Source organism: Callorhinus ursinus, unplaced genomic scaffold (assembly GCF_003265705.2).
Source record: "Callorhinus ursinus isolate GAN/ISIS: 27379988/994484 unplaced genomic scaffold, GSC_fseal_2.0 scaffold9, whole genome shotgun sequence".
NCBI lineage: Eukaryota > Metazoa > Chordata > Mammalia > Carnivora > Otariidae > Callorhinus > Callorhinus ursinus.
Genome location: NW_027397071.1, coordinates 50,599,816 through 50,611,462, shown reverse-complemented (window position 1 = coordinate 50,611,462; position 11,647 = coordinate 50,599,816). Strand labels below are relative to the sequence as shown.

The window sequence follows — 11,647 nt, the reverse complement described above, 5'->3', positions numbered from 1 at the left end:
CTTTTTTGTTAAAGTTATTCCTAAGTATTCTTTTTGATGCTATTTTAAAATGAATTGTTTTCTTAATTTTTAGTTTGTTTGTTGCTGGTATATAGAAATTCAGTTGTTTTTTGTAATTTGATCCTGTGTCTTGTAAGCTTGGTATTCTGTTTTGTTAGCTCTAACAGTTTTTTGTGGATTCCTTAGGGTTTTCTGTATGTAAGATCATGTTCATCTGCAAATAGAGGCTTACACTCTTTTTAAGCCATTTTATCTGGTGAATAGGTTATGTGATGGAGATTTCATTTATAAGTTGAAAATTGTCATATAGGTACTCACATTTTAGTAGTATCCTAAGAATTGTTACTTAACCTGTTATTTACATATGCGTTGTTTTCCTTATCTAGATATTTAAGTGTCTATAGTAAAATTATGGTAATCGCTAATCTCTAAAGAACAGATCGTTCAGGGTAACTAAGTGTTCTAGATAGCTTCAAGTTACAAAGTAGTTATTTTTTGTTTGATTTTATTGGTGAAAATCATTCTAAAATGTTTTATGTATTTTCCTTGTTTAGAGTTTGTGTAGTATGGGTGGTGTAGGAAGGACTAACATTGATTGAACACCCATAGCACATTAACATTTTGTAGATAATTTATGTATCTTCTTATTTAAATCTCATATCTTTTCTTTCTTTCTTTTTTTTTTAAAGATTTTTAAAAATTTTTTATTTATTTGACAGAGAGAGAAACAGTGAGAGAGGGAACATAAGCAGGGGGAGTGGGAAAGGGAGAAGCAGGCCCATGCCGAGCAGGGACCCTGATGCGGGGCTCGATCCCAGGACCCTGGGATCATGACCTGAGCTGAAGGCAGATGCTTAACGACTGAGCCACCCAGGCGCCCCTCTTTCTTTCTTTCTTTTTTTTTTTTTAAAGATTTTATTTATTTATTTGAGAGAGAGAGAGTGAGAAACAGCATTAGAAGGGAGAGGGTCAGAGGGAGAAGCAGGCTCCCTGCTGAGCCGGGAGCCTGATATGGGACTGTATCCCAGGACTCCGGGACCATGACCTGAGCCGAAGGCAGTCGCTTAACCAACTGAACCACCCAGGTGCCCCAAATCTCATATCTTTCTGAGATTTTTTTTTTTAATTAGAAAACTGAGATTCAGCAACATATTCACAGTCACATATCTAGGTAATAACTCTTAAAACTGGTATTCAAACCCAGCCTCTCTTGCTCCTCAGTCTGGCTGTTTTCTGGATACAGTGAACATAATTTAGGATTACTTTTATCAATGTCAATATTATGAAATGATGAAGGAGCTCGAAATGGCATAGCACTTAAGATTTAAAAGACTGTGGACCTTACTTTCTTGTAAAACTATTTCATTTTTGCTTTCTTCTCCCCTCCCCCCTTTTATTTACATAACTTTATGAGGCATGTAAACTTGACTTCCTTTTTAAAATAGTAATAAGTAAACCATCCTTCTTCTGTATATTTCTGATCCTCCAGAAAATCATTATCATCTGTTATTTCTATGTTCTTTGGCTTGTTTACATCTTTTAAAGCCTTGTGATTTTCAAGTTGCTGACTTAATGGACTATAGGGTTTTTTATAATATTCTGTTTATGGTAGCTAGTCTCCAAAGATGGTCCTTAGTAAGGATCTTTAATCACACCTTGTGTTGTTTCTTTTCTCATTGAATCTGGGCTGGCGTATGCCTTGTATTAACCAATAGAATGAGATACAAATGAGGCTGTGTCAATTCTAGGCCTGGCTATTAAGAGGCAACTTCTGCTTGCTCTGTTTTGGATCTCTGAACTGTTATGTAACCAGCTTAGGTACTCAGCTGGAGAAACCACGTGGAGAGGTCACACAAAGAAAGGCCCTGAGACTACATTAGAGATAAAGCATCAGCCAATGCAGTGTCTCAGTTGTGCCTCTCCATCTGATTTTTACGACATTAGAGACTCCAAGCAAGACCAGCAGGAGAACTGCTCAATTGAGCCCAGTCAACCCACGGAACTGTGTGATATAAGAAAAAAAGTTGTTTCAAATTATTTTCAGAGTGGTTTGTTAAACGAACAAATAACTGCAACAGTGTTCTGGTTTATCTCTTAATTTTTTTTTTTTTGTAATTGAGAGAAAAGTAACATAAAGGGAGATGAACAGATCGTAAGTATACAATTTGCAGAGTATAACTATGAAACTAACAATCTAATCAATATATAGAAAATTTTCTTCACCCCAGAAAGTTTCTTCATTCTTTCTTCTGGCCAATGCTCACCCCTCATAGACAGTCACTGCCCTGTGTCAATTTATTTAATGGCTTTTTTGCCAAATTTACTTTCTTAATTTATTTAGTTTTATTTAATTAGTTTTTATTTAGAAGTCATAATGACATTTAATTTGTCTCTGTCCCACCTCCCTGCTGCTACAAATTGAGATTTAGAGGTAAAAAGTGGGGGAGATTGAGGAATAAAATAAAAATATTCTTGAGTATTAAGAATTCTGATGAATATATATTTTTCAGTATGTGTAAGCACTTATTCATAATCATACTTCTTATTCATGGCTCTTTCCTATGTCCCAGGCTCTGTTATCCTATACCTTTATGGATTTTACATCCTTCATTTTTCCATCCCTGTGTGCCAGAACATCCTGGCTCAGCATCAACAAGCTAGGGCAGAGATAGTGGTATATTTCTTACAATGCTTTTAAAAAGATAAAATGAAAATTGGTCAATTAAAACTAAATAATTTAAAGAAAAAAAGAATACAGACTAGTTACTTGGCATACTGGTCTAATTCAGCTCTGACATGTCTGTGGAAAGAGAGAAAAATGGCTGGACCTTATCAGAAGTCCTGAGTCCTCTTTATGTACCTAGCATCAAGGAGCATTAAAAGAAGTCAGTCCATCATGAGGGTTAGGTCCTGCCAGGATTTGCACAGGAAGTACAAAAGTGAGAGTATGTACCATATGAATAAATAAATGATGGTTGAGCTTTAAAGCACTATAAATCTATGCTCATGTAAAATGTGGATCCTTGCAGTGCCCCAGGCTCTAAGAAATTAGATTCGCAACTTCTCTTTTCTTGAGGAAGGACTGGTGACTGGTAGGAGGGGGTAGGCAGAGGGTAAAGCATAGAGAGAAAGAGAAAAGTTCCTCCTTAAAGATTGTTTCCTTTTATTTGAGGTTGTTTTTATGAAGTTCTTCAAATTTGCCTTAGAAATGATGTTGTATGGGAAGGAGTTATTACTATTTTGGGGATTAGAATCATTCTGGTACAGTACTAATAATATTTCTAAGACATAATGTTTGTAAAATGCCTAGCCTAGTTCCTGGTATACAGTAGGTGGCCATTGAGTACTAAATTCCCATTGGAGTTTAGAGAAGAGCATCAGAGTCAAGTGAGAAAAGGAACAAATGGCTTAGAAGGGCATACATGAGCCAGAAGAAGAAGTAGGATTTAGATAGGCTGATATTGAGGAGGACATTTTGATAGTATGACCCAGATAGCAAGCCCCACTTTGAGTATAGGTGAAAAGTAGTGGAAAAGATGACTGTAAAGTTAATTTGTATCATATTTAGGAAAGTCTTTAGTATCACTGAGAAGTTCATAATAAATCTGTTAAGTAATGAGTCACTGAGGATGGTTTTTGGGCAGAAGAGTTACCTAATCAAAGCTGAGCCACGAGGAGATTAATTTGGCAGTGACATGTGGCATATGCTAGAGTGAAGAAAGACTGATGGCAGAGTATTGCAGTAATCCAAGCTGCGTGAAAGCCTGATTCGTGTGTTTGATTTTCCATCCCTTTTTCCAGCAAATTCAAATACTTGCATCATCTTTATTATGAATACACATTTTTATTTATTTGTTTTTTATGTTTATTTATATTATAGCACTTTGGGGGGGGCACTTTCGTAAGAATCGCTGATTTTAAATTTTCTAACAACTCTTCAATATAAATGGCAGAGAGTTTACTTAAGAGGAGACCTAAGTTGGGCAACCCTCTTGGGTCCCCTCCCTCTTTACTATCGCTCAATAAACTTTGCTTTGCTGCCCAAAAAAAGGAAAGAAAAATAAAAAAGTAGACCTAAATCTGTTGACTCCCAATTTCAGATTCTTTCTGTTTATATGCTCTTGCATTTTAGAAGCGGCTCTTAAGGCTACCGTTAGCAGTCAGGAATTTCATATACTTGGAAATATTCAGGAATGTAATGGACAAGTGTTTTTCTCAGGAAATTGAGAACTATTAATGGTACCATAAAAAACCAAGAGGAGGGGCACCTGGATGGCACAGTTGGTTGAGCAATCAACTCTTGGTTTCAGCTCAGGTCATACTCTCAGGGTCACGGGAAATAAAACCCAAGAGGATACTACCATTTAGACACCTACACTTTAGTAGGGAGAAAATTGGAAGAATTAGAGTTTGCGACTAGAGTTGGGGATTGGGAATTGGGAATTGGGAGGTGGAAAACTGACATGAGGATCTCTGAAAGCTTTATTCGCTACTTTCAGAGATCCTCAGGTGGCTGACAGGATGGGGTTATAACGTTTCCCTAGGAAACTTCAATCCACATTTATCAAAAGCACTAGTGTACTGTGTTACCTTGCCCCTAAATTACTTCATTGGAACACTCAATTACTTCAGATATTTTAATTATCTGGGATGGAAGGAAATACAAGAAATTGGTAACATTTGTTACATTTGGGAAAAGAGATTGACGTCAGAGAAACTAGAATAGAATTTGTACCTTTTAAGTTTTATACCATCAGAACATTGTGACCTATTTGAAAATAAATTAAAATTAAATTATTTTCTCATGTCCTTTACATGGATAGAATGTGTTTAAAATACTTAACTGTATTTGAATGTCGCATAAATGGCCTGTATTTTCAGTTCACTGTCCGTATATTTTGCTATTCTTGCAAAAAATGCGTGTCTATAGTTGAGAATTAATGATTTGAAATTAAGAAAAAGGAATGCTGCTAGACTCTTAGTCTGAAATTCTGAAATCCTTTAATTGTAAAACTACTTTTCTCTTTTCTCGTTTAGGTTGGGTGTTGAAAACAAAAACATATTTTAGTAGAAATTCCCCTGTATTATTGCTTGGAAAATGTTACCATTTTAAATATGAAGGTAAGTGCTAAATTTGTAACCCATTTAAAAATCTTTGTAGAAATTCATTGTGTAACTGTTTTCATTTGTTTATTTCCAGATTAATCTACTTTTGGCATATTTCTTTCTGTTTTTTACTTACACTTTTTTATTGTAAAATACACATAACATAAAATTTACCATCTTAGTAATTTTTAAGTGTACAGTTTGGTGGTATTAAATACATTCATAATGTTGTGCTAATAACATTACTACCATTTAGCTCCAGAACTTTTCATCTTGTCAAACTGAAACTCTACCCATTAAACAGTAACTCCCCAACCTTCTCTTTCCCTCAGCCCCTGGGAACCACCATACTACTTTTTATGCCTGTGTTTTGGCATATTTCTTTTAAGAACCTGTATTTAATGTAACACAAAATATATTGGCATAGGGTTTGGGTTTCTAGTAAACTCCTTGAGGATGAGAATCATGACCTCTTTTGTTATATCCCTCATAGTTTTGGACTTATAATGGTATGAATGCTAAGTAAATATTATTTGAATTGATATCTTAATATTCTCTATCAAGTTCTCTGATAATTTTAAAGTATATGCTAATACTTAAAAGTATCACCTGAGTTAACCTAATAATGGTATATTTTCCAATTCTTAAGGATGTTCCAATTTCTGAAATTGACTTCATTTGATGTTTTTAAGTTTCCACATTTACTCATCCTCTTAATAATTATCATATGTTTTATTTTAATAATTATCATGTATTTTCTTTTAGTAACTTATGTCACTTAATGAGTGCCTTCTATGTGTCAGGCATCACGCTAAGCTCTTTGTGAAATGTCTTTAATTCTTACAACAAGCCTAGAAAGTTGATTCAAATATCCTTACCTTATGAGTATGGAAACAGGAGATTAGAGAAGTTAAGTAATTTGTCCAAAGTCACACGGGTATTCAATAGCAGAGCCGAAATTTAAACCAAGACTATGTCTCACTTTACGACTGGTGTTTTTTCTACTGTATATCTTTGCTTGATTTTGTGTGTATGAGTGTGAATGTGCATGTATGTGTGTAAGAGAGAGGAGAGAATGTATGTGAGAGTATGTCATTATCAAGGCTTTTATTTTTGGTTGACCCATTTTGGAATATCATTTATCAGCAATTTTCTAAAACCTTTTAAATGTCTTGTAATAATAACAGCTAACATTTATTATTTATTATGTGCTAGGCAGCATTTTAAGTAATTTACGTGTTTAACTGATTGAATCCTCACAGCATTCTTGAAGGATGACTAGCAAGGTGATGGACAAAGAAGGGATGCATTTTAGGTAAATAGAATGGCACAAGATATTAGAGAGTATATTTCAGAAACAGAGATGTCTAGTGTAGGAATGGTGGGAGAGAATTCCGAAAAGAATCAAATTATGGAGGGGCTTCTTGAATGCAATACTAAAAAGTTATGTCATTTGTTTATAGGCAGAGGAGAATATGGGCTTTGGGGTCAGACATAAGTGCTTTGAATTTTGGCTCTTTACTAATTAGTTGTTACTTCAGGCAAATTATTTATTTTTACTAAGTATTAATGATAACTGTTTCGTAAGGGTTTAGTGATGTGCCTAGTACATATAAGCATCTTAAATAGTATTATTAGTCATGATATAGGAAACTGGAGAAAATATGTGTTAATTGACTACGTTATCAGGTAAGGCTTCTGGTCAACAATAAGCTATAAGTAGTTTAAGTGTTTGGGGACTCAAAAGTTATACATGGACTACAGGGTTGGGGTTGGAGTGCCTAACCCCACATTGTTCAAGGATCTACTGTTTTTTGCTTTGGTTTAGGAGTGGTGATAAAGGGAAGGAGAAAGGTGTGGGGATCTGGAGGGAGAAAGGAGAGGAGCTAGAAAGGTGGTAAGAGGCTGCATGTTCATTGAGACATTCCCTTGTTGACATCCCCTGATCTTAAGTAAAGTCAGGTAAGCTTATGAAATGCTTTATCCAAGAGGAGTTCTTTTGGAAAGGGCATGAATTTGACATGTCGAATGAAAAAGACAACTCATATTGTAGTGCCTGGACACGCGAAGGACCATTAAAGCTTAAGCTATGGAGAATTAGCAGAATTCTTAGGGGCTAGCTTTGGACTCCTACGTGTCACAGAATTTTTGGTGTAAGCAAGGTTTTCTAAGTTTTCAGAGAGATAGAGAGTGGGGTGCCTGGTTGGCTTCTTAATTGCAATGATTGTTATTGTCTTAGATTTTTGAGCAACAAAAATGCCAAACTTCAGTGAAATCAGTAATCATATGTTGAGAATGTACTGGCTAGGACGTTGATCTTGCCCAGAAGGAGCACATAATAACCATAACTAAATACATGCTTTGGAAGAATAACTGATAGAAGAATGATTGGAAGTCAGTTAATAGGCAAGATACAATGACTCTGATATAGGGTTGTGGAAATAGAAAGGAGGGGATGGATTTGAGATATTTTAAAATAGTATCAACAGCATTTAACAAATGACTGGATTTAGTAACATGAGAGATAGGAGATAAAGACTTAGAAACTACTATCTTGGATGATAGGTAGTATTAGTAACCAAATGTGCTATATAAAGGAAGCATGGGTTTGAGGGTACATGTAGTGTTTGAAGTAGACTATTTAGAAACGAACAGTCTGAATGAAGTAGGCTGTTTAGAACTGATTTGTATTTATTTTCAGAGGTGGCCTTTGAGGCCAATGGGTAAGGTCATATTGATGGAAAGTATAGGTAGAGAACATCCATCTTTAAGGATATCCTGATAAGGAAGAATTAGTGAATGAAATAAGAAGGAATAGGCAATATATAGGACAAAACCCCACAATGGTATATTATCATAGAGACCAAAGGAAAGAGATTTTCAGGAAGAGTTTCAGGACAAAATGTCTAATGCTCAAGAGGTTGCGTAGGAAATAGCCTCGGTAGAGGCTCTAGGGTTTGTTAATGAGAAATTGCTGATGACTTTTTTTTTAAAATTTTTTTAAAGATTTTATTTATTTATTTGACAGAGAGAGACATAGCGAGAACAGGAACACAAGCAGGGGGAGTGGGAGAGGGAGAAGCAGGCTTCCCACCAAGCAGAGAGCCCGATGCGGGGCTCGATCCCAGGACCCTGGGATCATGACCTGAGCTGAAGGCAGACGCTTAATGACTGAGCCACCGAGGCACCCCAGAGAAATTGCTGATGACTTTTGAGAGAGCAGTTTCACTAGAGTAGTAAAGATAGAAAAGTAACAGTAGCTAACCTACATTTAGTGAGTGTGGGTCTGTGTTGTTTTGTTTTGTTTTAAGGAGCTAGGGGGTTATGATATTTGGTAGAGAAGAATTTCTTATTTTTTAAAAAAGATTTTATTTATTTATTTGAGAGAGAGACTGAGCAAGCATGAATGTGGGTAGGGGCAGATGGAGAGAGACAAGCAGACTCCGTGAGTGGGGAGCCTAACACTGGGCTTGATCCCAGGACCCTGAGATCATGACCTGAGCCAAGGTCAGATGCATAACCAACTGAGCCACCCAGGTGTTCCAGAGAAGAACTTCCTATATAAAACATAAAATTACAGCCTATACAGGAAGATATTGATCAATTTGACCAAATACAAATTTAAAATATCTACCTGACAGAAGACCCTATAAACAAAGTTTCATAGCAAGCCAGAGAGAGAGAAGATATTTGCACATGCTCTTTCATTCTCTTTTATCTGTGTGTGTATCACATGATGATCTTTCTATCTCTCCATCTACTTCTTAAACAAAAGGATAGTCTCCAAAATAATAGTGAACTACAAATTAATATGAAGCACATAAACAACCCAGGAAAAAATGAGCCAAGAAAATGAACAGGTGCTTTTTTTTTTTAAGATTTTATTTATTTGAGAGCGAGAGACAGAGATAGCGAGTGAGAACACTGAGCAGGGAGGAGAGGGAGAAGCAGGCTCCCCACTGAGCAGGGAGCCCGATGCGGGGCTCGATCCTAGGACCCTGGGACCATGACCTGAGCCGAAGGCAGACGCTTAACCGACTGAGCCACCCAGGCGCCCCTGAACAGGTGCTTTTTAAGTAGAAATTTGAATGGCCAAATATAGAAAAATGCTATGTTAATAATAAAGGGAGTGCAAATTAAAATGAGATATTATTTCTTAGTCATCAGATTTGCAAAAATTGAAAGGTTTCGTGATACCAAATGTTAGCAAGGATGTGAAGAAATAGGAACTCAAGCAGTGCTGATGAGAGGGTAAATTGGTACAACCGCTTCATGAAAAATTTGAGAGTACTTAGAAAAATTGAAAATACACACAACTTAGGACCCAGGAATTTGACCTTTAAGTATTTACCATAGAGAAGTTCTCTGTATGTGTGGAGAACACATGTACAAGGATGTTTATTGTAGCTTTATTGAAATAAAAAGTTGGAAACAACTCAAGTATTCAGTAGTAGGAGATTTGATGAATAAGGTTATTCATTTATTCCACAAATATTTATTGAGAGTCTTATAATGTGCCAGGCACTGGAGTTAATGCTGAAAGTATGACAGGCACAGTCCTTACTCTCAAGGACCGTACTGTCCAGCAGATGAGAGACATTAAACAATTAAGTACAAAAGTTATCAATCCTATTATGGTATTTGTGATGAAGCAGAAGTACAGGCTGCTATAAAACTACAGAAGGAGACCAAACTGGAAAGGTTGCTAACGGATGTATTTTAAAGTAGCTTAAACAATAAGGGGATGTATTAACATACACAAGCAGAGGTCCTATGTAGGGATGGCTCTAGGTTGGTTAATTCAGTGCCTCTCTGACATCAAGGACACAGCTTCTATTCATCTTCAGACTCTGCTAATCTCAGCATGTTGGCCTTATCTTCACCTACCACTCTTTGAAGTAGCAAGTGTTTACTTCAGCACCAAGCTAGGATATATGACCAGTATGACAGAATCCAGTGGAAGAAAGACTTTTTCTTTAGGATTTTGATGGACTCCTGTCTCACGTTTAGGTCTTTCAACCATTTGGAGTCTATCTTTGTGTGTGGTGTAAGGAAATGGTCCAGTTTCATTCTTCTGCATGTGGCTGTCCAATTTTCCCAATACCATTTGTTGAAGAGACTGTCTTTTTTCCATTGGACATTCTTTCCTGCTTTGTCAAAGATTAGTTGGCCATAGAGTTGAGGGTCCATTTCTGGGCTCTCGATTCTGTTCCATTGATCTAAGTGTCTGTTTTTGTGCCAGTACCATACTGTCTTGATGATGACAGCTTTGTAATAGAGCTGGAAGTTCGGAATTATGATGCCACCAGCTTTGCTTTTCTTTTTCAACATTCCTCTGGCTTAGTAGGAGGGGAAGAATGAAGGGGGGGAAATCGGAAGAGGAGACGAACCATGAGAGACGATGGAGTCTGAAAAACAAACTGAGGGTTCTAGAGGGGAGGGGGGTTGGGGGATGGGTTAGCCTGGTGATGGGTATTAAAGAGGGCACGTTCTGCATAGAGCATGGGGTGTTACGCACAAACAATGAATCATGGAACACTACATCAAGAACAAATGATGTAATGTATGGTGATTGACATAACAATAAAAAATTTAAAAAAAGAAAGACTTTTTCTTCTTTGTATTATTTCTTTATTACAAATATTGAATTTTTATTATTTTAATAATTTTATATTAAATCTTTAAAATTTTGACATTATGAATTATTCACACATAGAGAAGTTAAAAACCTTGTGTAAATACTTTTAAGGAGAGTAACAAAACTGTACTCAACAAGAAAAATATAATATTACTTTTATTTATTTAACTTTTAGTTCAAGTATAATTAACACACAGTGTTATGTTAGTTTCAGGTATATAATACAATGATTCAACAATTCTATCCATTACTCAGTGCTCATCACAATATGTGTATTTTTTTTTTAAGATTTTATTTATTTATCTGACACAGAGAGAGAGACAGCTAGAGAGGGAACACAAGCTGGGGGAGTGGGAGAGGGAGAAGCAGGCTTCCCGCAGAGCAGGGAGCCTGATGCGGGGCTCGATCCCAGGACCCTGAGATCATGACCTGAGCCAAAGGCAGACACTTAATGACTGAGCCACCCAGGGGCCCCTCAGTATGTGTATTCTTGATCTCCTTCACCTGTTTCACTCATCCCCCTCCCCACCTCCCCTCTGGTAACCACCAGTTTGTTGTCTATAGTTAAATCTGTTTTTTTGTCTCTTTTTTTCTTTGTTCTTTGTTTTGTTTCTTAAATTCCACATATGAGTGAAATCATATGGTATTTGAGTAATTTTTTATCTTTGTGTGCTTCTACCCAATTATAGCCCTCCCATGCCAAAAAAACCCGCTATTGCAATGTTACTAATGATTTTGTATTTCCTGTTTCTGATTTTTTGAAAATGGAATCAAACTATATTTTGCTTCTGTTACTTGCTTATGGCTTTCAAAGTTGTGTTTTTAAGAACTGTGTATGTTGCTACAGGTAGTTCTAGTTTACTTTTATTGCTGCATAATATTCCAGTGTATGAATTACTACAA

At 36.3% G+C, this 11,647-nt stretch overlaps 1 protein-coding gene and 1 long non-coding RNA gene across 7 annotated transcripts in view; one reads left to right on the top strand and one right to left on the bottom strand.

Annotated features, from left to right (window-relative positions):
* LOC141373434 (uncharacterized) overlaps nt 1-11,647 on the bottom strand; it is a 207,923-nt gene that overhangs the window by 67,458 nt on the left and 128,818 nt on the right. The gene's annotated exons all lie outside the window — the stretch shown is intronic.
* The window catches only part of ATG4C (autophagy related 4C cysteine peptidase), a 93,024-nt gene that overhangs the window by 28,524 nt on the left and 52,853 nt on the right, over nt 1-11,647 (top strand). For all 6 annotated transcript variants that reach the window (XM_025871756.2, XM_025871755.2, XM_073896625.1 and 3 more), the window contains one exon: nt 5,038-5,121. In XM_025871756.2, coding sequence (XP_025727541.2) covers nt 5,038-5,121 — 84 coding nt within the window. The remainder of the gene's footprint in view (nt 1-5,037; nt 5,122-11,647) is intronic.